General features: G+C 44.1%; 1 protein-coding gene across 2 annotated transcripts in view; it reads right to left on the bottom strand.

Moving 5' to 3' along the window:
• LOC119656327 (low-density lipoprotein receptor-related protein 1) overlaps nucleotides 1-22,236 on the bottom strand; it is a 230,720-nt gene extending 208,484 nt beyond the window's left edge. For both annotated transcript variants that reach the window (XM_038062789.1, XM_038062790.1), the window contains exon 1: nucleotides 21,508-22,236. In XM_038062789.1, the coding sequence (XP_037918717.1) occupies nucleotides 21,508-21,796 (289 nt within the window). In that variant the 5' untranslated portion in view covers nucleotides 21,797-22,236. The remainder of the gene's footprint in view (nucleotides 1-21,507) is intronic.
• Nucleotides 22,237-25,119: the final 2,883 nt, after the last annotated feature.

The following is a 25,119-nucleotide window of genomic DNA, read 5'->3' as shown; positions in this document are numbered from 1 at the left end:
GAACAGACGGAGTTCAGTAGAAGCTGAACGAAATTTATAAAGAAAATTAATTTCCGCTCTTTTTGGGCGGTAGGAGTGAGTCGAACGCTAGGCGGAGACACGCGAAATGGTCCATGAGTACAGTTTCCAGGTCTTTTAATTAATTTTTAATTATGCTTTGATACAGCTTGCGGAATTTAAGATGGTAAATTAAATATTGAAAAAAAAAAGTTCAAAGAGTGACAACGAATTTAGCCTTACAACGGTGAGGTCCAGATTACACAAGTTAGAGTGATTTTATTTATTAATTGATTGAATTTTTTATGTTGTTTGGACAGGACAAAAATTGGAGAAAATTTCGCTAATGACTTCAAAGTTTCAACATTTTTAATAGCTAAAAAGTTCAACAAACCGATTGAATTTCACAGCAAATTCAAAATTCAGCCCAGTTCCTTCGGTATTCATTTCTACCCAGAACAACCTAAGCATTTTTTAATGGAAATAAGTGAAAAACAGATAGCTTGATGAGGATAGCCTGTTGATATACAATATTGTGACCTTAATCCATCACTTTTCGGAGGTTTTTCGTGGAAATTAATGTTTGATTTGAAAATAAAATGTCTGTATAGCGCGGTCACCGAATTTTCGGCTCTGCTAAAAGTTTGATGTATGGCTTTAGGCTTAGGTTCGGCTTGAGAACCCTGTATAGGCTTCTTCTTTAAGCTGTCATACTCCAGCATTGAACAATCACATGCTCTGGTATTCTATCGCATTCTGCTGCTTTTATCTGACCTCGCACATTGGTCAGGATCAGCCTAGTCAGTCTTATCAATTTCGTTGGGTTACCGAATTCTCTCATGGCCGTGTACAGTATTACTCAGGCCAAGCTATCATAGCCGGCCTTAAAGTCGATGAAAAGGTGGTGCAACTGATGTTCATACTCCAACAGTTTTTCCATCGCTTGGGTTCCTCATTTGACAAGTACCCAAGACAATAACAGCTAACTGGCCTGTGGCTTTAGTGGTTTATATGTTGTTCCTTCATGGTTTTCTTATGTGTGTTTCCCCATCTCATGTGGCAAGCCATAAACAGCTACGCTCGCAGCCACGTGACAGCACAGCAATACACTGCATCACATACACAGCACTGACATTAGGTCTTCTGTACAGAATCTGTCTAGTGCACATACCGAAAATGGTCAATGATGCGCAATGGCGTTTTTCCACCATACCATTTCTACCAACGCAATAGGAGACGAATCCCTTGTGTTTACTCTTCTTAACCGAAAAGTAGGACTCAATCACTAATCTAGCCTTCGGAGGGCCTTTTTGTAAATATGTCGAACGTTGGTGAATTCTTCGACATATACCCAACCGATAGTTTCAGCAGGAACATATCCTGTTGTTGATCCTGATGAATAGAATCTTTTTGAAAGTAAGCTCTTAGGTCTTACAGTTTAATTACTGAGAAACATATCCCCACACTTCATAGTAACAGATAAATTGCGCACCTACTAATGGAAAGGACTTAATGAATCAGTTGGTCTGTGGTAGTAGAGAGGAAGGTGTCGAAATTGTGGAGGTCCGCGTATAAAGCGAATGAAATAGACTGAAGAAAAGAACCTGTTTATCATCGCTCGTACTACGAAATTATATCAGCCGGGACAGATATAATATCATACCACTTTCTCATTTGTAGCCAAATAATTCCAGCCTTTCTAGGTTTTGAATCATCATCATCATCATCAACGGCGCAACAACCGGTATCCGGTCTAGGCCTGCCTTAATAAGGAACTCCAGACATCCCGGTTTTGCGCCGAGGTCCACCAATTCGATATCCCTAAAAGCTGTCTGGCGTCCTGGCCCACGCCATCGCTCCATCTTAGGCAGGGTCTGCCTCGTCTTCTTTTCCTACCATAGATATTGCCCTTATAGACTTTCCGGGTGGGATCATCTTCATCCATACGGATTAAGTGACCCGCCCACCGTAACCTATTGAGCCGGATTTTATCCACAACCGGACGGTCATTGTATCGCTCATAGATTTCGTCATTGTGTAGGCTACGGAATCGTCCATCCTCATGTAGGGGGCCAAAAATTCTTCGGAGGATTCTTCTCTCGAACGCGGCCAAGAGTTCGCAATTTTTCTTGCTAAGAACCCAAGTTTCCGAGGAATACATGAGGACTGGCAAGATCATAGTCTTGTACAGTAAGAGCTTTGACCCTATGGTGAGACGTTTCGAGCGGAACAGTCTTTGTAAGCTGAAGTAGGCTCTGTTGGCTGACAACAACCGTGCGCGGATTTCATCATCGTAGTTGTTATCGGTTGTGATTTTCGACCCTAGATAGGAGAAATTGTCAACGGTCTCAAAGTTGTATTCCCCTATCCTTATTCTTGTTCGTGCTTGTGTTTGACCAGTGCGGTTTGATGTTGTTGGTTGATTCGTCTTCGGTGCTGACGTTGCCACCATGTATTTTGTCTTGCCTTCATTGATGTGCAGCCCAAGATCTCGCGCCGCCTGCTCGATCTGGATGAAGGCAGTTTGAACGTCTCGGGTGGTTCTTCCCATGATGTCGATATCGTCAGCATAGGCCAGTAGTTGGGTGGACTTGAAGAGGATCGTACCTCTTGCATTCACCTCAGCATCACGGATCACCTTCTCGAGGGCCAGGTTAAAGAGGACGCATGATAGCGCATCCCCTTGTCGTAGACCGTTGTTGATGTCAAATGGTCTTGAGAGTGATCCTGCTGCTTTTATCTGGCCTCGCACATTGGTCAGGGTCAGCCTAGTCAGTCTTATTAATTTCGTCGGGATACCGAATTCTCTCATGGCCATGTACAGTTTTACCCTGGCTATGCTATCATAGGCGGCTTTAAAGTCGATAAACAGATGGTGCAACTGTTGTCCATATTCCAACAGTTTTTCCATCGCCTGCCGCAGAGAGAAAATCTGATCTGTTGCTGATTTGCCTGGAGTGAAGCCTCTTTGGTATGGGCCAATGATGTTCTGGGCATATGGGGCTATCCGGCCTAGCAAGATAGTGGAGAATATCTTATAGATGGTACTCAGCAACGTGATACCTCTATAATTGCTGCACTGTGTGATATCTCCCTTTTTATGTATGAGACAGATTATGCCTCGCTGCCAATCGTCAGGCATTGATTCGCTGTCCCATACCTTGAGCACAAGTTGATGAACCACTTGGTGTAACTGGTCGCCTCCATATTTAATCAATTCGGCTGCAATTCCATCGGCTCCTGGCGACTTATGATTTTTTAGCCGATGAATTGCACGGACTGTTTCTCCTAAACTTGGTGGTGGCAGTATTTGTCCGTCGTCTTCAGTTGGCGGGACCTCCAACTCGCCGATGTTCTGGTTGTTCAGTAGCTCATCAAAGTACTCAACCCATCGCTCTAATATGCCCATTCTGTCGGAAATCAGATTTCCCTCTTTGTCTCGGCAGGATGAGCATCGAGGTGTATAAGGCTTCATCCTGCTGACTTGTTGGTAAAACTTCCGCGCCTGGTGCGGTTGCTCCCTGTACTTTTCTAGTTCACAGACTTGTTGGTTCTCCCAGGCCTCCTTTTTCCGTCTGTGAAGTCGCTTCTCCGCTCGACGGAGTTCGTGATAAGTCTCTGCGCGTGCCCGCGTTCTTTGAGAATGCAACATTACTCGGTATGCGGCATTCTTACGTTCCGTTGCTAGCTTACATTCATCGTCAAACCAGCCGTTCCGACTCCTTTTGCGGCTGGGGCCAAGTATATTTGTGGCCGTATCCATGATAACGTTCTTCAGGTGGTTGTGAAGATCATTAGTTGATGCTTCATCTCCAGGTCCTCTATTGACTGCGGTTATTGCGGCATCCATTTCCCTCTTATAGGTGTCGCGGAGGGTTGTGTTGTGGATGGCTTCAGTGTTCACTCTCACCTGATTGTCAGAGGGGATTCTAGGTGGTATTGTTATTCGAGCTCGGAGCACCATGCCAACGAGATAGTGATCCGAGTCTATATTGGCCCCCCTATATGTTCTGACATTCATCAAGGCTGAGAGGTGGCGGCGTTCGATCAACACGTGGTCAATTTGGTTGAAAGTGGTCCCGTCTGGAGAGGCCCACGTATGTTTGTGGACCGCTTTCCGCGCAAACCAGGTACTTCCAACAACCATTTCGTGTGACCCTGCTAATTGAATAGTCCGCAGTCCGTTATCATTTGTTTTTTCGTGTAAGCTATGGGAGCCAACGTATCGCCTGAATATGGGCTCCTTCCCTACTTGGCTGTTAAAATCCCCAAGTATGATTTTGATATCATATCTGGGACAGGCTTCGAGGGTTCTTTCTACTGCCTCGTAGAAGGTATCCTTCTCCGACTCTGCAGTCTCCTCTGTAGGGGCGTGAACGTTTATGAGGCTTATATTTCTAAACTTGCCTCGCAAGCGCAGAGTGCATAGCCGTTCGCTTATACTTTCAAAGCCGATAACAGCAGGTTTCATTTTTTGGCTGACTAAGAAACCTACTCCGAGCACATGGTTTACTGGATGGCCGCTATAATATATGGTATAGTGGCTCTTCTCCAGGAAACCGGTCCCTGTCCATCGCATCTCTTGCAACGCTGTTACATCAGCCCTATATTGGGACAGGGTATCGGCTAGCTGCTTATCAGCTTCATCTCTGTACAGGGAGCGCACGTTCCATGAGAAAATGCGCAAATCGTTGTTCCTTTGTCGTTGCCGGGTCCGTCGTTTTAATATCCATCCTATCCGAGGCTCCTGTTGTGGCTTCGTAACGGTTGTTTTCCGTGTTTTGAATATTGTATTGTATTATATCATAAACCAATGACCAGCCCCGCCTGTGTTACTTCTTATGTTGGGATGCAGTTGGTGGTGCTATTAGGCTGCATGGCCAGAAGAGTCGGTTTCGTTGATTTGAGCGAGTGGAAAATTTGTTTGAGACATCAGATCGACTCATTGAAACAGAACATTCCTAGGATGCTCAAAACATCACTAGCATGGCGGGCAGACGGGTCAAAACTAAAGTGGGAAGAGTTTATCGAATCTATCCGATACCCATACCAAAGAGGCTTCACTCCAGGTAAATCAGCAACAGATCAGATTTTCTCTCTGCGGCAAGCGATTAAAAAACTTTTGGAATATGGACATCAGTTGCACCATCTTTTCATCGACTTTAAAGCGGCCTATGATAGGGTAGCCAGGGTAAAACTGTATCAACAACGGTCTACGGCAAGGGGATGCCCTACCATGCGTCCTCTTTAACCTGACCTTGGAGAAAGTGATCTATCATGCTGAGGTAAATGCGAGGGGTACGATCCGCTTTAAGTTCACCCAACTACTGGCCTTTGCTGACAATATGGACATCATGGAAAGACCGACCCAAAACGTACAAACTGCCTTCATCCAGGTCGAGCAGGCAGCGCGAGATCTTGAGTTGCACATCAATGAAGGCAAGACAAAATATATGGTGGCAACGTCAGCACCAAAGACGAATCCACCAACAACATCAAACCGCACGGGTCAAACAGGAAGAATAAGAATAGGAGAATACAACTTTAAGACCGTTGATAATTTCTCCTATCCAGGGTCGAAAATCACAACCGATAATAGCTACGATAATGAAATCCGCGTTGTCAGCCAACAGAGCCTATTTCAACTGACAAAAACTGTTCCACTCGAAACGTCTCACCATAGGGTCAAAGCTCTTACTGTTCAAGACTATGATCTTGCCAGTCCTCATGTATTCCTCGGAAACGGGTTCTTAGCAAGGAAAATTGCGAACTCTTGGCATTCGAAAGAAGAATCCTCCGAAGAATTTTTGGCCCCCTACATGAGGATGGACGATTCCGTAGCCTACATAACGACGAAATCTATGAGCGATACCACGACCGTCTGGATGTTGATAAAATCCGGCTCAATTGGTTGCTGTGTGCGGGTCACTTAATCCATATGGATGAGAATGGTCCAGCCCGAGAAGTCTATAAGGGCAATATTTATGGTAGAAAAAGAAGACGAGGTAGACCCTGCCTGAGATGAAGCAACGGCGTAGGTCAGGACGCCAGGCAGCTTTTAGGGATATCGAATTGATGGACGTCGGCGCAAATTCGGGATGCTTGGAGTCCATTATTAAGGTAGGCCTAGACCGGATACCGATTGTTGCGCCATTGATGATGATATAGGTTGAAGTAATTTGTCCCGATACTTACAGAAAGTTGATTATGAAAAAGAGGGCGGAGAGTAAACAGCACAGAATGGAAGGTTTGGCGTGGTATTACACCTTGCATAAAGTCATAACATAATCACGAAAATACGCTTGGCTTATCAATATGATAATGTTCTGCTAATGGTATTTATTGGAATCGATAAGTTTAACTGATTTATGATATTATATACAACAAACTAAACGTTCTGTTGATAAACAGAATTGACCCGCATAATGTATATGTATATTGATGTTGATATTCACTAGGGCTCGGGAAATTAAAGAAATTTTGCATCCGCAGGGGATTGTTGTAGTTCCCATAATACTACAGTTATTGTATCCAAATCTCTTACGGCTGCCCAAAATGCTCTGGGACTTTCACATAGTCAAATATGAAGATGTGCACTCGCAAACGTGCCGGTGTTAGGGTTCCCAACGACTCATTTCAATAAAAAATAGGCCAACATTGTAACCAAGCCCGAACTTCCAGATTTTTCCAGCCGGATCCCACAATTGTTGCCTCATTAGAATCCAACCCGGTTGAAAAAATCAGAGCAGCAAAACCCAGCGTAGCCCATTTGCGCTCACTGGATAGGTAGTCGTTCAACCAATGAGCAACAGCAGCAAAAATATTTAAAATCGAGGGCACGCAGTATATAAACGAGCCGCCTCAATTATCCAGTGGCCAACTCAAGTCGGTGTCGGTACTACCACAACAACTACCATCGGATTGACCCCCTGCTCCCAGCATGATCGACATCCAAGACAAAAAGGGGTCGACTCGTTACTACGTCTCGGTTTATACGACAATGTGGAACTTTCATCATTTTTTCTTATTACTAAAAGTCAAGGACGTCTGTTTTCAAAAGAGGATAACCATTTCACTTCCGGATCTGCCGGCTCGTTACAAAGTCCATACAATTGGCCCTCATACAAACCTTCGACGATCCACGCAATCTCGTCGGTCCCCGTTTCGAAGCCACCAAGGCATCATTTGTCCACCAACGAATCAGTATTCCAACCCATTCCGATATCTTCGTGACTTCCGGTAACCGTAGTCAACACCTTCAGCATTTATGGCATGCACGTGAAGCCATGCATCAGCCCAAACAAATACGCGGAATTTGAAGAGTCACTGCCTAAAGAAGTACAAGTCGGCCATCAGGACCGCCAAGAGGCGGTCTTGGCTAGAATATTGTCAGAACATTGAAAGCACTGGTGAATCCGCGAGGCTCAGTAAGATTCTGTCCAAGGAACATAAGAGTCTATCCTTCCTTAAAAAGTCGTAGGGCTCCTGGACGAAATCTTCTAGTGAAACCTTGGAGCTGCTGGTGCAAACGCACTTTCCCTCCAGCGAGGAGGACTGTGAGTCAGAACCTTGCTTGGAGGGTTTGCGGCAACCCCAGCTGTGCGAGACTATCAAATCGGTAATTACTGGGGATAGGATCGGCTGGGCTATAAACAGCTTCTCCGCATACAAATCTCCAGGCCCAGATGGCATAATGCCAGTCATGCTACAGAAGCAGCAGGAAAGGGTTGTGCCATGGCTTGTTGAGGTTTACCGGAGCTGCATCACTTTAGGATACGTACCGCAGTCCTGGAGGCGCGCACGGGTGGTTTTCATACCGAAAGCGGGCAGGCGTGGTCATGAGTCCGCGAAGGACTTTCGGCCAATCAGCCTGACCTCTTTCGTGCTGAAGACCTCAGAACGCGTCCTGGACATTCACTTAAAGACGATTATGGAGAGAACGCATTTCTCTAAGTCCCAGCATGCCTACCTCAAAGGAAAATCCACAGAAACCGCCCTCCACGAGGTAATTGGCACGGTTGAGCGGTCGCTGCAGTACAAGCAGTATACCCTTGCTGCCTTCTTGGATATAGAAGGAGCTTTCAACAACGTCAGTACCAACGCTATCAAGGAAGCCTTGACCGGTATTGGATTGGAGGGGTATCTCACGCATTGGATTATATCCATGCTGAGTACCAGGATAATCCAGTCCGATCTAGGAGGCAACCACTTGACCAAAGCTGTGAACAGAGGTACGCCCCAGGGTGGTGCCATCTCACCGGTGCTCTGGTTAATAGTAATGGACAAAATTTTAGGTACATTGGATAGCAGCGGGGTGAAGGTGGTGGCGTATGCCGACGACTTGCTGATATTAGTATCAGGGACGTTTCTGTCCATTATGAGCGACATCATGGAAGGAGCGTTGCGAAAGGTGTGCCTGTGGGCCGCAAGATGCGGACTCAACATAAACCCAACCAAAACGCAACTGATTCTATTCACCACCAAGACAAGGATACCTGAATTCCATCTACCACGGCTGAATGAAAAAAGATTGGTTCTTTCCTCTAATGTAAAGTATCTGGGTGTAATCCTGGATCCTAAGCTAAATTGGAGGTTGAACATAGAACTGAGGGTTAAGAAGGCCTGTATAGCTTTCTATGCCTGTAAGAGAACCTTTGCAAAGAAATGGGGTCTCCGGCCGAGGATGGTTCTCTGGATGTACACCGCTGTAGTGCGACCGATCCTGACGTACGGCTCTATTGTATGGTGGCAGGCTTTGAAGAAGAAATACAATAGAACGAAGCTTAACAGGATTCAAAGAACCGCGTGTGCAGGTGCTACGGGGGCCCTGCAGTCCTGCCCGGCAGATGCTCTCAATGTACTCCTGCATCTCCTCCCCTTAGACCTCCACATCAAATATGTTGCAGCGTGCAGTGCCGTCAGACTACGTGAGTCCGGATGCTGGGCAGCGAAGTCCTACGGCCACAGCAACATCCTAGATGAAATACCTCGAGAAATCTGGGCATCCCCCACGGACTATGTCACACGCAAGCTTAACTTCACGAGAAACTTTGCTGTGGACCTTCCAACCAGGGCAAAGTGGAAGACCGGCGTGTTGCAAGACTATGACACGCTATTCTTTACGTACGGATCAAAGATGGCCTATGGAGTCGGCGCGGGGGTTTTCTCGAATGCACACGGTGTATCCAAGTCGTATGGTTTCCCAGGTTTCACCAGTGTATTCCAGGCGGAAATACTGGCGATATTGGAAGTCTGTCGATGGCTGGAGCGTGATTCGAGCCCCAAGCGTAACATAGCCATTCTGACCGACAGCCAAGAGGCCATCAAGGCCTTGTACTCAACGACGACATCTTCCCGGTTGGTGGGGCAGTGCAGAGACGCGCTCAACCATTTGGGCGGCACGCTCAAGATCACTCTCCTCTGGGTTCCCGGGTAAACCATTCTTTGGGGACCTCAGTGAGATTTCTAGCTGCAGGGTCGGAGAGCTGCTTTCCTTCGTGAATGCTACGGGCTGGCTCTGAAGATCCGAGCCAGCTGGACTCTGCTTCCCTGTTCCTATAACAACAGTCACGGTCTTAGGGGTTTGTGGCATCAAAACGGCGCACCAAAGCGCTAATTGGGCTCCTCGGAGCGGCCACTGATACCTACCTAACTACCTTGAACAGTCACAGGAGCAAGGTAGAATACCTCGTTGTAACGTCTCAGCACAAGGTATCCATTACGAAAGATCGAAGATTTTTCGAAGCCAGAAAAGGTAGGCCGCCTCCGACCATTCGTAGGAATGCCCTAATTTTACCCCCGACGCCTTTCAAGAGCTGTGGATGTGCTAGCCTTACTGAACAAACTTTACAAATGTTCGCCCGCTAAAAATGGTTGAGGAGTTTCTCTGTCGTGACGTCCACTGGGATTTTTCTCCAGAAAGCAGCCACACAGGGAGATACGCTACTATTCCTACAGCGGGGAGCTGCTCGCTGTTTTCACCGCCATCAAGCAGTTCTAATGCTATCTAGAAGGTAGCTCCTTCACAGTGTTCGCCGATCATCGAATTATGTGCATAAGTTATCCCGTCTTTTCATTCAAATTTCCATTCTGGGCTTTCAAGTTAACTTCAGCCCCGAGAAGGGTCCCTTCTTTTTATCCCTCTGGCGTCAGATGTGGGGAAAAGGTAAGCTGAAATCTAAGGCTACTGCTCCAAGTGCAAGGAACTTTGTGATCTATATCTGAAAGAAAATTAAGCGCTACTTCTTTTTCTTCAGCCTTTATCCCGTTCACAAGCCGGGTCGGTTCGTCGTGGTCGGTTTCGCTATTTGGCTCTATCAAATGCCTGATCTGGATGCAATGGTGATGCTTTGAAATTTCCATCCAGCGTATCAAGTCACCGTTGTTTCACCCGGCCTTTTGGTCGCTTACCATTTTAGATTTGAAACGTTCGTTGATACGTCGATCAAAAAGAACACCAGTTGTGGAACGCCATTTTATCCAAGCAGCGTTAATGAGTCAAGCAATTTCATAACGCAGTTCTCCATTGGGTGATAGCATTGACCCGAGAGTTCTAGACAGGTCACTGCCGTTGACAATGATTGTGCCTGTTTCATGGGGGTCGGTCGTCAAAAACTCAGTTTTATTCAGATTCGATCTGAGATCGTTTTGCATGAGGCGATCATTCTATTTTTGGACAAGTTTCTGGAGATTATTTTTGCTGTTAGACGCTAGGAAAACATCATCTGCATAAAGCAGTGTATAGAGCGCTGGACGTTGAATGTCCCGTGCAACGGTGTCCATAGCAAGAACAAAGAGGAGTGGTGAGAGGGCGCTTCCTTGAACATTCTGCTGGACTACTTTTTTTTTTTTGAGAATTGTGGGATCCTAAGTTCGCATCAACTTAATGCTGGACCGGACCGAATGAGGAGCAACTTACTCCCGCTTTTTTGGTCCACGGACCCCTCGTTTAGGGCAGGAGTACTCAGCATCTGCGAGCCGTTTCGGTCACGCTGCTCCCAGGGCACCATGTCTTGCCATCCCGAGTTTCTAGTTTATCGCAAAGATTTTTGTAATGGTTCGCTCGGGTGATAGCGACCGCTTTCTTTACTTCTTGGTTGGTATTCTTATAAATTTGCCAATTGGCCAGCGTTTTATCGTCGAGAAATTTGTGGTAGAGGCGTTTCTTTTCACGGACCTTCATTTTAACATCGTCTTTCTAAAGCCAAGTATCTCGATTGATGTGCCGCTTACCTGTCTTGCTGACCCCGAGCACAGTTAGATACTAGACAGCTACCACACTTGCCCCTCAAGGGGGAAAATCAGTGCGAGTACACACGATTTCAAATTGTTTTGTCCTTGAGCATGAGCGACATGTAACGAAAATCCAATCAGCTGTGTTTGAGATACCGCCCGGATTGGCAAGTTTTTGCTTATGTATAAGTGAATACGTGAAACAACGGTACGGTACGGGAGCACCAGAAAAGCAAAAGCTCACCGATCTCTCTCTTACCAATACGATTTGACGAAGATTATGCCTTTTCCTTGTTTAGCGTCTCTGATGTGTACAGATAAGGTTCTGCAAGCACATTCGCAAGTGGGGTCATTTTAGTAAGGGTACTGCCTGTAGTAGATCTACTGTGACCCCGAGGGTTGCAGAGGCCGCTTTGTGGATCGTGTCTTTCATTTGGTTCCACAATTCTTTCACATTGGTGATGGTTCGTAGTGGCGTGTCTTCAAAAAGGTCGATTTACAGTTTCGTCCAGGACAAAAGCAACTTATCAGACGCTATCTCACCTCTATCGTGGGAGCAGCGCATCAGAAATGGTTGTCAGGTATTATTCGCTTAATACACGTCGTGGTTACGAATTATATTGAACGAAAATCTACCTAATAATTTCCGGCCTAAACAGAATTAGGACACCTTCAGTCCCCAAACAAAAATTAAGTTCTGTTTATTGTCAGTGTCGGTTGAATATCGGCCTCTCGATTTCAGTGAAATATTAGGTAACACTATGTTGTTTTGTAGCATTGGCAATGAAATGGCACGTGGACTGCATATTTATTGCTCTCAACGAGGTTGTATTTCGGATGATGCTTCCTCCCCTCGAACCACAAAAAAATTATTCGAATGATTTGAATGTTCTTTCTTTGAGAAGGCACATATGAATGGATGCAAATTAGCCACAATGTGATGACATTTGCAACTAACTCTGAACAAAGCCGCGTATTTGGTATCAAAATATTATTTATTTCTAATACCCCATGAATGATTCATCTTCATCTAATCTCCCTCGATCACAATAGCTTCGAATCAAATCCACTTCACCGGGAAAGCTCCACGCTCTCGACCAGTTTGCATAGCCATATGCAAATTTCACTTTCATGGCTAGAGTCCCATAACAATTTTTTCGACCCCCTCGACATGCCCATGCTGAATATGTTCGCACATAAATTTTCGCTATTGGCAAAGACGCAACCATGAAGGAATCATGCTGATTCACTTCCCATTAGGATTGGAAAAAGGGAAGTGGACTTTCATTTGAGTTACGTCTGAAATTCCACAAGAAATTGTTTACATATGCATTTTAACATGGTATAGTTTGCCTGACATCGCCTGGTACCATGATACCATGTGCGACGTGTTACTGTTCGACAATCGATTTAATCGCAACTCGGTACCAACGGCGACGACCTTAAGGGTCAGAGTTTCAAGTTCAGACGCTGATAACACAAATCATCATGTTTGTCTTCTGGGACTGGTAGCCGCCACTATCTCGTACCGGGATTTGGCTCCAAGTGTCTGTTTTCGCGATCTGGTTTCCCCGTGGCAAAGAGACATTTCGATAGCAGTGGTAATGAGAACTACATGGGGAGCCAAATTCGAGATTCTGGCAATATAAATTAATGAATCGTCTATGTTGGCTAGTGGGTTTTTGATGGCCAAGATTTGTTTTCGTTAGTTTCTTGCATTTTTAATGGCCAGCGCCAAGCATGGTAATTTGTTCAGGTGCCATTATTATCTCGATTCAATCTTTGTTAGTCTATCGCTGTCGAATAAGATAGTCAACCCCGTGAAATTGACTCTGCTAACCAGTAACCTGGAACCGGACCCAACCAGCTGCTCCCTTCTCCTGCCAGTGAGCGGCCTTGTCATCAGAAAATTGGATGATTAACGATGGTTACGTTGACGCTGCTTCAGCATGGGGCCCTCTAGGCATCATTGGACTATTATATCCATTGTTGTGCACAGTGTGGTCATGGGTGGATCTGGTGAGATCCGGGCTTCGGAATTCGAACGGACTTCATTCGGGCCAAAGCAATGCGACTGCATGTTGTTGAACTCTACGTGGTTTTTGCAGATGTTTCGATGGATGATGTTTATTTTGTTCTCGAACACGCGTCGAACTGCGATCGTGGCTGCAATTCAAAAATGGAACTCGACATGTCTGACAAAGGTTTTGCTTTTGTTCGCCTTGTCGGAATTATGAGAGCGAATGGGAGAACGTCGGAATAATGGCACGTTTATGTCGATTGTGGTCTTCCTGGCTGCGGGAATACAGTAGCTGTCGTGATATCCAAGACGTTGTTTCAATTCCGAGACTGGATCATTACACAGATACCATCGAACAAAGCAAAAGTCATAGAGCCATATTCTGGCACCAAGATTAGATTGGGTTTTACCCTGGATTTGTTTTTGTCCAGCAAAGTAGTTGCCATGTAATTTACTGTGTGATTTCATTAGCTTGGGGCTGTGGGCGTCTATTATTACATTTTGCGAGAAACTGGGATGTTTACTGTTGATCTTTCCATCCATTAAAGTCTGTTGATGGGGATAGTACTTATTGGTTCCAGTTATATAAACAAAAATAATGCGCAGATCAGTTCTTTGTTTTTAATGTTTGGTTTCCAAGAAGACCACGTTTACCTAATCTCACATTGAATGATCAAAAAGAACTTTATATGTATGCTGTGTTGTTATCTCAATTCAATAATGTTGTATACCCCAAAGTTTGTTTTCTGGATCCTATCATCAAATTTGACATCAAACCAAGAGCCTTCAGCTAGAATAAAGCCTCGGACAGGGAACCTCTCTAAATTTTTGGGTTCAAAATTCTTAACCTAATCAAATTCAAACCTAATCATTTATCAAGGACATTCATTGGCCTACCTCGGCCTTCATTTCTGTTTGAATCTTGCTTAGCTAGATAATTCGGTGTTAGCAGGCTTTCTTCGAAGCAAGGAGGCTAAAATGGCATTCGGCACAAGTTCGTGTGAAATAGTGAACTAAGCAAAGTATCTCCTACATCTGAGAAGTGACGAATCCCAGAAAACTAATGAGCCAGATTATAACATAGCCGCTATGCTCCACCGCTAATTCTGCAAAATAGAACGAACGCACAATTTTGGCATGTCATCAAACAAAAATTTTACTTAGAAATAGCACCCACATTGGGCGCCAATTATAAATAAACTGTCGGGAACATTAGGTCAACTTCCAAAAGTGATATGGACACAAAAATCTAACATCATTGATGAGATAGTTTGGATTTATCTTTTTTAGTTTGCATTGTCTACGATTTTTGGTCCTTTTTAGTTAATTTACCATAAAATATTGCTTTTTAGTTTGATTCGACGTTTCTCACTGGTAAAAGCAAAGGATGAGGCTTTTTTTATGTTTGGGGATTGGGGAGTCCTAAGTCCGCATCCACTTGATGCCCATGGATAACTTGCTCCCGCTCTTTATGATCCACGGACTCCTCTGCCCTGGTACGAAACCGCAGCCGATGTCGTCCTTCTTTTAATTTTTAAGTGTTAAACCTAAAAAGAGGAGTCCGTGGACCCTAAAGAGTGGGAGCAAATTGCTCTCCATTTGGTCCGGTCCGACATCAAGTGGATCCCGATTTAGGACTACCCAATCCCCAAACAAAAATTGTTTAGCTCCACCCAAGCTTTGGTCTGAACTGTGGGCGGATTTACGTCGAATATAATTCGCACCCTTGTCGTGTTTTGGAAATTACAAAAAAGAGTGTATAACATCTGCAGAAGCGAATTGGAAACACATTAACCGTACACTTAAATCCAAACTTGAACCTCTCCTCCTCCCTTCCAAAGAAACAGCTTCCAACGATACTATAGATTGGACAGTTCGTCAATAAACTGAAATAATTCAGCAAGTATGTGACGAACTGATACCTTCTCGTTCCCTTAACTACCGCAACCTAATTTCTCTCCCAAATAATATCCTTGAGGATATCAAATACAAACGTACCCTAAGGCGGAGGCTATGCAGAAATAGATACTCTCCGCAATCCTCTCCTCTCCGTGGTGAAATCCTTTCCCTAGACAGCTCAATCCGCGATAGAATTTAATTCTTTACACCAACCACCTCCACAAACGCCTCTTCAACATAGAACTGAACCCTGATACCTTCAGGGAACTCAGAAAAACTTGTCCTCATCTAGGCAAGTCTACGCAACAAACTACTATCCTTCGTAAAATATTTCAACTCCCGAAAAGGTGAACATCCTAGCCTATCACTTCCTTCAAGCGCACTATTGAACCCTCCACATTCGTGATCAACACTTCGAAAATGTTGTAAGCAAATCAATAGAACAACTCCAATCCGCACCAACTTTTTCCCGCCCCAGTCCCAACCTAAACCGCTTCTCTCAACTTCTTATCAATCCCGATGAACATGATGATGTTTGTCCCATCCACTTTGTCAGCCCAAGTTCAGTCGATGCTGTAATTGCGGCCTCCAAGAACAAAAAATCAGTGAGTCTCGACAAAATCCCTTCCATAATGTTGAAAAAGTGCGCTCCCAACATTTCCACCACACTTTCCTCTATCATTAATCACTGCCTCCTCAACGCCCACTTCTCTACCGATTGGAAAAGTGTTGCATTGTTGCATTGTAACCATCCCAAAAAAGAACCTTACTCCACTTAATCCTGATAGCTACAGGCCTATCTTTATCCTATCTTCTTCCACCAAAATTTTCAAGCGGGTCATCAAATCCCTGATAGGCGAGCACTGTATTTCCAACAACACTATACCTGAGTTCCAATTCGCCAACCGAACTAAACACTCCCTTGGGCACGCACTTCTTGTCCTCACGACTGATACCCTTCTAGGTATCAATCGGAGGACACCCACCATAGCCTGTCTCCTTGACCTAAGGAAAGCTTTCGACTCCGTATGGTAATATGAACTCGCGTATAAACTTTCTGAAATCCTCAATTTCCATCCGCACCTCTGTAAGCTAATTCTTAGCTTTGTGGATGGGCGGAAATCCTTAGTCAATATCCAGCAGCACAGTTTTCTCGTCCTATACTTGCCCCGCCGGCATTCCTCAGGGTTCAGTCCTTTCTGCAACCATTTTCTCCCTGTTCACCGCAGACATTCTCAAACCAATTCCTCACCCGTGTCCTATCCGTGGTGAAGCGCGTCTGAATTCTTATTTAGACGAACTTTACCATTATTTCACGTTGGAAACTCTCCTTAAATCCCGACAAATGCGAGACCATTGTCTTCCATGGAAACATGAGAATGACGCCGAAAATGTGGAGTGATATTAGATCTTTGCCACTTACAATCCAAGATGATCCCATTCCTACTGTGAAAGAAGTCACTTACCTCGGAGTGGCAATGAATTCCCACCTCTCGCACGTCCCTCAAATAATGAAGGCACTCGGCCGTGCAACTGGTGCCTTCATGTCCTTGTATTCTATCCTTAAATACAATATCTCTACTTCAAAAAGGATGAAGCTGTTTTGTTATAAGGAGCTTATCCGCCCACTCCTCATGTTCGACTTTATTTTCTGGTCTGATTGCTCCCCATCCCAAATGGAACGACTCCGTCTTAAGGAGCGCACGATCTTTCGCCACTGCGCCAACATTTTTAAAAACGAAGACCGCTCCAAGTAAATTTTCAACCAGATCCTCTACGAGTCCTGCCAAACCCCACGTATCGATACCTTCCTTGCCATCCTAATCCTCTTGTCTCCAAAGCCATGCAGATCGAGATCGTTGAGGATAACCTTCTTTGGACTCATCTGTTTCCCCAGATCCTCTTATCCCTCCAATCACAGATCCGTCTTTTCGATCCCCAAGGTAGAGTAGTCTTCTACACAGGCAATTTCTCCGACTCCCAATTTTTAAACCTACCCATCATTAGCGCCCTCCTAGCTTTTAGTCCCCATCCCTCTCCTGCATGTACCCCATTGTTATTTCCCTCCCCGTCCCACCTTGTTTTGAAATATGCTCAACGAGTGCGCTATTCCCAAGGCAGAGGTGAGGCAGCGTCTGATGAGTTACCTCTACCCTGGTACAAAATCGTAGCCGTCTTCGTCCTTCTTTTAATCAAAGGATGAGTATCGTATAATGAAACTTATTACAAATGGCGCCCAACGTGGGGCGCAACATTTCCAATGGAAGATAGCCTATTCCGGCTCGCAAATTTGTTATATGATGTTTGATAGAGAATCAGTAGTTTTTCAACATTGCTCGCAGCTAGGCTTCACGTACACTTGCCTTCACATTTCTAATGTTAGGTTTCACGCTTTTTCTCCCCAGAAGCAAGCCTTCCAAATCTCAATTACCGCCTTGTAAAGTAATTTCCTGCCCTATCCTTGATAGAATACCCCAAAAGCTAGTTGTTTGTTGTGTTTCCCTTTGAGACTTAACGTCTCGTAGGTGATTGCTTTCCAGAAGTCGCTGGGTCTACGGGCCTTTGCAGCTATGTGCTGATAGGTATTGCGTCCGAGCTTCTGAGGACTGTCCTTCGGTACCTTTATGCGAAACAGCTATCTCTTCGTTTCAGAATTTGAAAAACTAAATATTTTTTCTTCGTCGAGTGAGATGAATCCTTGACGGAGTACGGAGATAGTCGGCTATATCACGTGCCATTCCGTCCTTAATGATTCATCTTCGCTTTGTTCTCTGACTTCAAACGAGGATGATTGAATTCTCGCGATCCCTTTTGTTTATTTCTATTATTTAATACTCTGCAAAGGTGATTGTCGTTCATTCGTTAACAAGCACTGTGGGCAGAAGTTTTTCTGTACACAGGAGAAAAAAATTTCCTGAGGTTGGGATGCATTTTGGCCATCCGAGAGTTTTGAGTTTTTTGATTAAAAGAGTTGAAAATTTAGATCCATATAGACATGTACATTTTGAATACCGACACGTGAGGGATTCCCGAATCTGGCTAGCACAGAGGAGTGCAAGCACATGTCGACCGAGCACTCCGATCGAGCTTCAGTATTTGCAGACAAGCCAAACCAATTTATTATTTCGTGAGGCGAGTATAGCGAAAGGTCTTCGAGGGTTTTGGCCTTATTTGGATTTCTATCGCCGTTTCATACCCAATCTTCTAAAATCCAGACACTGCTCTACGCTCCCTTCCCGAATAATCTAAAGGGGGGCAGCAATCTTTTGGACAAAGAGGACTGTCAAGGCCTTTCACGATTGCAAAGATAACCTCACATACGTGCAACTATTTGCGTGTCCCGAGTGCGTCACGCCATTATGGCAGATGCCATTGCACTGCAGCATAGAGCAATTCCTCAACAAAAAGTCAGCGGAGAACAATGACTGTCTTCCGAGTCTGATACAATCAAAATATGCCGCTTACAACTTTGACTTGTATGCATTTACTTAACCATCAAAAATGTTCGACATATGGTGAAAGCATGATAGTCCGCAATCTTCACAGACCTCGCCACATTTTGTCAAATACCTGAAAAATGTCCTCCTGGGGAAGTGGTTCGTTTAGATTTCATCCCGTAGTTCAGTATTTTTGTCAGATATGTTGTTGGCAAACAATACACCGCAGTCAACACACTCTCTGTGGAAGATCTCCCTTTACAGCTTAACCTCGCTTCCTCTCCCTACATCTATCATAATATCTGAATAATCAGGCGGAGACGTACCTTTTTTCGATCACGTGTCGATAAGACCAGCACAGCGTACACCGCCTCTCCTTTCGACATTACTGCAACGACGAAGCGCGTCGAATAACGATTCGTAGGGCATTCATTCAATGCCGATTGGTGAAGGTGAACCCGCAGGTATAACGTATATCAAATAGCTAAAATAACCAGTCATATTCCTATGCCGTTCAGCAAATCCTTTACAACCACACGATGGCTTGATAGTACCATGCTCTATCCTGAGGAATATAGAGATTGCCTCACATATATAGATCGTTTCATACACTGGCTCTAAGTGATCCCTCTAAAAGATTATGGATCCAAAACAATAATCGCGGTTGTATACAATTTACAAATGGCAGTAGTTGTAGCTTCTGATTTATCTGTAGGCGCCTTATCATTTGGGAAAGACCTGCCTGGCCCTTTTCCCTTGCTAGTTACCGGCAATTCTTCGCTCTGGAGGAGCAACAGGATTCATAATCAATTAAGATGATTCCCTATGCATCCCAAAAACAAGACTTCATAGCCTTCTCCGCAGAGTTTAAAACCTTGAATTTACCACCTGCTTTGGCGTTGATGAGCCCGGGACATTAGAAGAGTTTCCAACTAGATTCTTTTTTCATTCACTGGTTAATATTCTGGATACTACAACCGGACCAGGCTGGTTCATTGCGAACAATTTCGAAGGCCCATTTGGCATAATCAAGGCGATTCGGATAATCAGCTGGATTTAATTTTTGTGCCAATTGAATTTTGTACGGAAACATTTTTAAATCGATACGAATTATGTGCCTGAGTGTGATTCTTGCAATGCCTAACTCCTGGGAACGGCGAAAAGTCGATGTTCTCAGAGTCTCCTCAATACTGGCTCGTACGGTTTCAATCTTTTCATCGGAACGTCTTGTACGTTGTCTGGATGCGTGACTGGTGCTGATACTACCGTGGTTAATAAATTTTGCATATAAACGCTTTTAGCGGAGCTTTTAGATGAAACACTTTTCACTTTACTTTTTTTTTAGGAAATGCACGTTGAGTTAGCACAATTGACAGCTTATTTTGAATGTAAAACTGAATTATTTCAGCGCATTCTTTTGGAGTGCTCCATGTTGTAAATTGTCTTGGACTGACGCTTCAAACGCGGTATGTCATTAGTCGATCTGACATTCCTGCCAAAAGTTACGTGGGGGGGGGGGGGGGGCACATTAAATGGCCTACCTTGTACAATGTAAGATCTCTAAATGTCCTGTCTGGATGGTCGCTTTTCGATCAGCTATAATCAAGTCTAATTTTCTTTGCATTATTCTCTGTATGGAGCTGGAATGAGCGACCTTTGCCATGTTAATTTACGGTAGATGTTCTGACCAATTCAAACTCATCTGACCAGCATATAGTTCGGTTAGATGGGAGAATCGCAGTTTCAAATACTCATTTCTTTCGTTAAGCCCATTATACAATCCCCGAAAATCGCCTATCCAATGGCCTTCTGTCTATGGCGTTCGCAGGCTTTTGGTGAATCTAAGCACATATTCCCATAGAAAAAAGTGTGCAGACTCCTTTCCAAGGTATCTTCGTTCAAGATCTGAGCTCGCCCCCCTTTCTTCACATTGGCTACATATAGCTGGATCATAAACCCAATTTTCCATGCGATAGTTCAGGGCGCAGCATACCGTTAATTGCCCTTGTTAGGGTTCGCATGCCAAGTCCACTTGATCGGTTTTGTCATTTACCTCTATCATCCAAATCAACTACTTCCCTAATAGTTTACAATGTTATATGACCGTTTCAGCAAAGCGCCCCAGCGCCCCATTACCAATTCCATTATTTTACCCCACATTGGGCGCCGTTTCGAATTTGTTCACAAATATCTATTACGTTCGTAATCAAATTCACCGTGCTCGTCGTGATCGGCTTCGCCATTTGGCTCTACCGAATGCCAGATCTGGATGAAATCTCGAAGTTTTCAAATCCCATCCAGCGTATCAAGCAACCGTTGTTTCGGTCTGCCTTTTGTTCGTTTACCATCGACTTCTATGTTCAAACCAATCTTGGCAAGTGAATTCTCGTTAGCGCGAATTACGTGACCATACCATCGAAGACGCCTCTCTCACAATTTTTCCACGATCGGTGCAACCCCATAACCATCGCGGATATCTTCATTTCGGATGTGATCAAAACGTGTCACGCCACTAGTCCAACGCAACATGTTTGTCTCCATTACCGCAAGACGCCGTTCATTGTCTTTTATAGTCGGCCAAGACTCTACTTGGAACTTCTTGTATCCTACCCCGAGTTCAAGTCCTGGTTGTGTCATGGATGTTTGCCTTTATCTTTGTGCTTATCTCGCTACTGTAGGCTTGCACAGTATTAAGTATAATGAAAATGAAACCGAAGAACATTCTCATCAAAAATTAAATAGAGAAAAGAAAATATTCATAAAGCTTTATTTCTTTCACGACCATCTCTCTGTCTACATTTTCCAATTTCATATTCTATACAATTTCTTATCTGATCTTATCTATTGGCCTTGCTTTGCATGCAAGACCCAATAACTTTCGAATATTTGATGAGCTCTTCCCCCAAGAAACTTAACACTTACCTCCCAACGGTGGCATTGTCCTCCGTTCGATTGTTGGTGTAACTCCATGACTTTCAAAGTGTTGACCGGCAGAAAGTTGACTAATATTCACTCCACCCCACGAAACACCACTTACCACCTGTAAATTAGCAATCAAAACACAGCCGGCTAACAACAAAACCGTGTGGAAATTACACCACACCAAGCTCCAAGAGAGACCATATTTTTGACATTTCTTTTTGTTGACCATCGCGTCTACCTCCGTCGCCCTCAACACTTTCAACACGGACAATGTCATCGCACAATGCATTCGCACGCCACGCGCTTGTATGCGTGCGTGCGACTTGATATTTCCTCTAGCACTGTGCAATTTTCAATTTTCTTTCATACACGTTTTCACTGTGACGACCCTTCTATGTGTACGAAACACGATGGACACATGCACCTACACAATCACCAACTCACATACACACGTCCGAACGATTTCAACTTTTGGATCCGGCTTGTTTATGATGCTGCCTGCGGTCCTTTTTAAGTGATTTTAATCACAAAAGAGGGCATATTCTGGGCTCTGTTTTCCAATATTATATGGAGGGAGCCGAAACTCACCCCGAAATGATAGAGCCGCGTCACGAATCGAACCAACAAAAACAGAAAATTCATCCACAAAAAAAGTACTTTCTCAAAAACTCAAGACAATTTTACGAACAAACCAGCCGCAGACCAACCACCAGACACGTCTAACTCTCGCAAGCGTCGAAAAGCGACTGTCAGAATCTCAATACCTATCTCTTTATTTACACTGGTCCACGTTCTTTGTTCTCTTTCGATGTTTTTATCTAACTTAGTTCACAATATGAAGATAGATTTGTCTTAGCCCTATGTTCACCTTTAGCGGAATTGCTCAGTAATTCCATAAAATAATCAGGGATCTTACTTCATCCAAGAATCCTTTCAAAATGCCAACATCTACTGACACTCCCTACTTCCCTACAACACTAAGAAATATATTATTCAAACAATTGTGAACTGACATGTTTCTCGCTCTCTTATTCTATGATTGTGCCGCCAACAGCTCAGTTGAGGTTAGACTTGGATGCACTGAAGATGGATGGTCGCGTGAGCGCGAAAATAAAAGGCAGTCTGCGAACCGGCGTCATATGTTTGAAGTTTGGCATTAAATCGTGTTAGAGCACTTCATTTCAAGACCGTAATGCAGTTATTACACTGGTTTGACCCAGGTACTCATTCACAGCTGAGTCGATTGCTATTCAACATCCAGCCCCGATACAATCTCCCTTCAACCCCAAACAAACAAAACTGCCACAATATTTGACAGACAGTTATCGTGTAAGATGATTTCCCTAAACTTCAATGTCGAAGATTGCAAATCTACGTGTCCGTCATCCCTGAGAGTTCCACTCTCATCGTTTTATAAAAAGCCCCTGCCAGCTGAAATGTCGCGGTCTGGAAACCGTCTTCAAACCGTCCTACCCAAAATCTTCAGTTTGCCTGAAATTATCTTTTATTATGAGAAGGCTCCCTAAAATAAAGGAAAGGGTATCCGTGGATTCTCCCAAAGGTCCTTATTGCTAACATGCATATCCCCATAATAAAGCAGAATTTTAGTTCAACCAATGTCACGTTTGCTTTTACCTTCCTCCCTTACCTTGAAAATAACACTAAAGCCACATATGTGACCTATCCCACATTGGGCGCGATTTTGAGATTGTTCAGTTATAACTTAATTCTGTTCAGTATTGAAGTTTCAACGAATATATTTGTATTGCTTTATTGCGAGCATTATAACATTTACCTTCGAATTCGCTCCAATCCTCATTTCTTATAGAAAAATTATTTAAACCAATTTTCTCAATACCAAGAAGGCGTGACGAAAAGGACAATATCAACCCATGAAGATATGCAAATATGGCTTCAGTCCATAAAGAACTTCATCAAAATTTAATAAATGTCTAAAGGCGAAGTATCAAGAAAAATTAACAATTTTCCAAATTGATCGGCCAAACCGATAACCTTAGTCCTACCATGCAAGCTGCGTAATTAACCGCAAATCCTCTCTTAGGCTTTGAAGATTGCATCCAAATCAACTATTTCCCTAATGGTTTACAATGATACATGACAATTCCAGCAATCAGCGTCCCATTACCAATTCCACTATTTTACCCCACATTGGGCGCCGTTTTGAATTTGTTCATAAATGCATATCACGTTTGTAATTAAATAAATAATAATTAAGTGAAGAGGCCGGCAGGTGGTCCAAACAGTAAAAATTTCCTAAATAAGTGTAGGCAACGTATCATACGTGCTGCAATAACCAAGCGCACGGGAAAGAACGTATCGAAATCACGAAGAAGCGGTAACCAGCCCGATAAAGAAAGGACAGCGTCGCATCGAGGATCAGGCGCCCTAGTAGACCCAACATCGTAACGGATAAGGGCAAACGAGAGTCTAGGAAGATTACCAGTACCCTCCTTGATTTCATTAGCAGCCTCGACACACACCCACAATGGATGCGGTAACAGCTATCATTCTGTAAGCAACATTATAACAACAAGTCGGGAAACCGGAAGCTTGACGCTTCAGGTATAAAAGGTTTTGTGTTTCCCTCCATTGGCTTATAGCATTGACCCGAAATATTGAAATCGCTGAGTTCTGGACAGGTTACTGCCATTGCCAGAACTGAGCCATTTAAATATCTCGAAGGGCATGTTCTGGCCATTGCCAGAAGTGAGCCATTTAAATATCTCGAGTCAATACTATCAGCCAATGGAGAATTGCGCAATGAAATTGTTTCACGCATTAATGCAACCTGGATGAAGTGGCATTCCCCAACTGGTGTTCTTTGTGATCGACGTATCAGCGCACGTCCCAAATCTAAAATTTACTGCAATGTCGTCCGTCTGCCGCTCTCTATAGTTCTGAATGTTGGCCGACTATAAAGGACAATGAACGGCGTCTTGCGGTAATGGGGACAAAGATGTTGCATTGCACTGGTGGCGTGACACGTTTTGATTACGTCTGAAGTGAGAATATCCGCGATCGATATGGGTTTGCATCGATCGTGGAAAAAACTGCAAGAGGGGCGTTCACCGATGGTGTGGTCACGTAATTCACGCTAACGAGAATTCAACAACCAGTATTGGTCAGAACATCGAAAGCAATGGTGAGCAACCAAAAAGCCGGCCAAAACAATGGTGGCTTCATACGCTGGACGTGGATTTAAAGGTCTCGCGATTACATCCTGATCAGGCATTTGATAAAATAAAATGACGAAACCGATCACGACGAGCCGACGCCGATTGTGAACTGAAGGCACGAGTGCACAACAGCTCCCTGTAATATAGTGAAAAATGCCATTGCTCTCAATTCTCTAGAAAGCGATTTAAATAAATAATTTGATGGAAAGTCCTGTGTTGCTAATGGTCAACCTCATACGCTTCACACTCTAAGTTTAACATTATTAGCAAATGCCATCAATTTGGGTAGTTTCCGAAAATGGGTCCTGTCTCACTTCAAGTGCGTACATTTTGACTCCTTACTCACGCACTTTGCAATTTATGCCACAACTAAGGTCAGTTTCGGAAAGTAAAAATCGAGACCTTTTATTTGATA

The sequence above is a fragment of the Hermetia illucens genome, chromosome 4 (genome assembly GCF_905115235.1).
Source record: "Hermetia illucens chromosome 4, iHerIll2.2.curated.20191125, whole genome shotgun sequence".
Lineage (NCBI taxonomy): Eukaryota > Metazoa > Arthropoda > Insecta > Diptera > Stratiomyidae > Hermetia > Hermetia illucens.
Note: the sequence above shows the minus strand (reverse complement) of the source record. Positions and strands in the feature narration are given on the sequence as shown.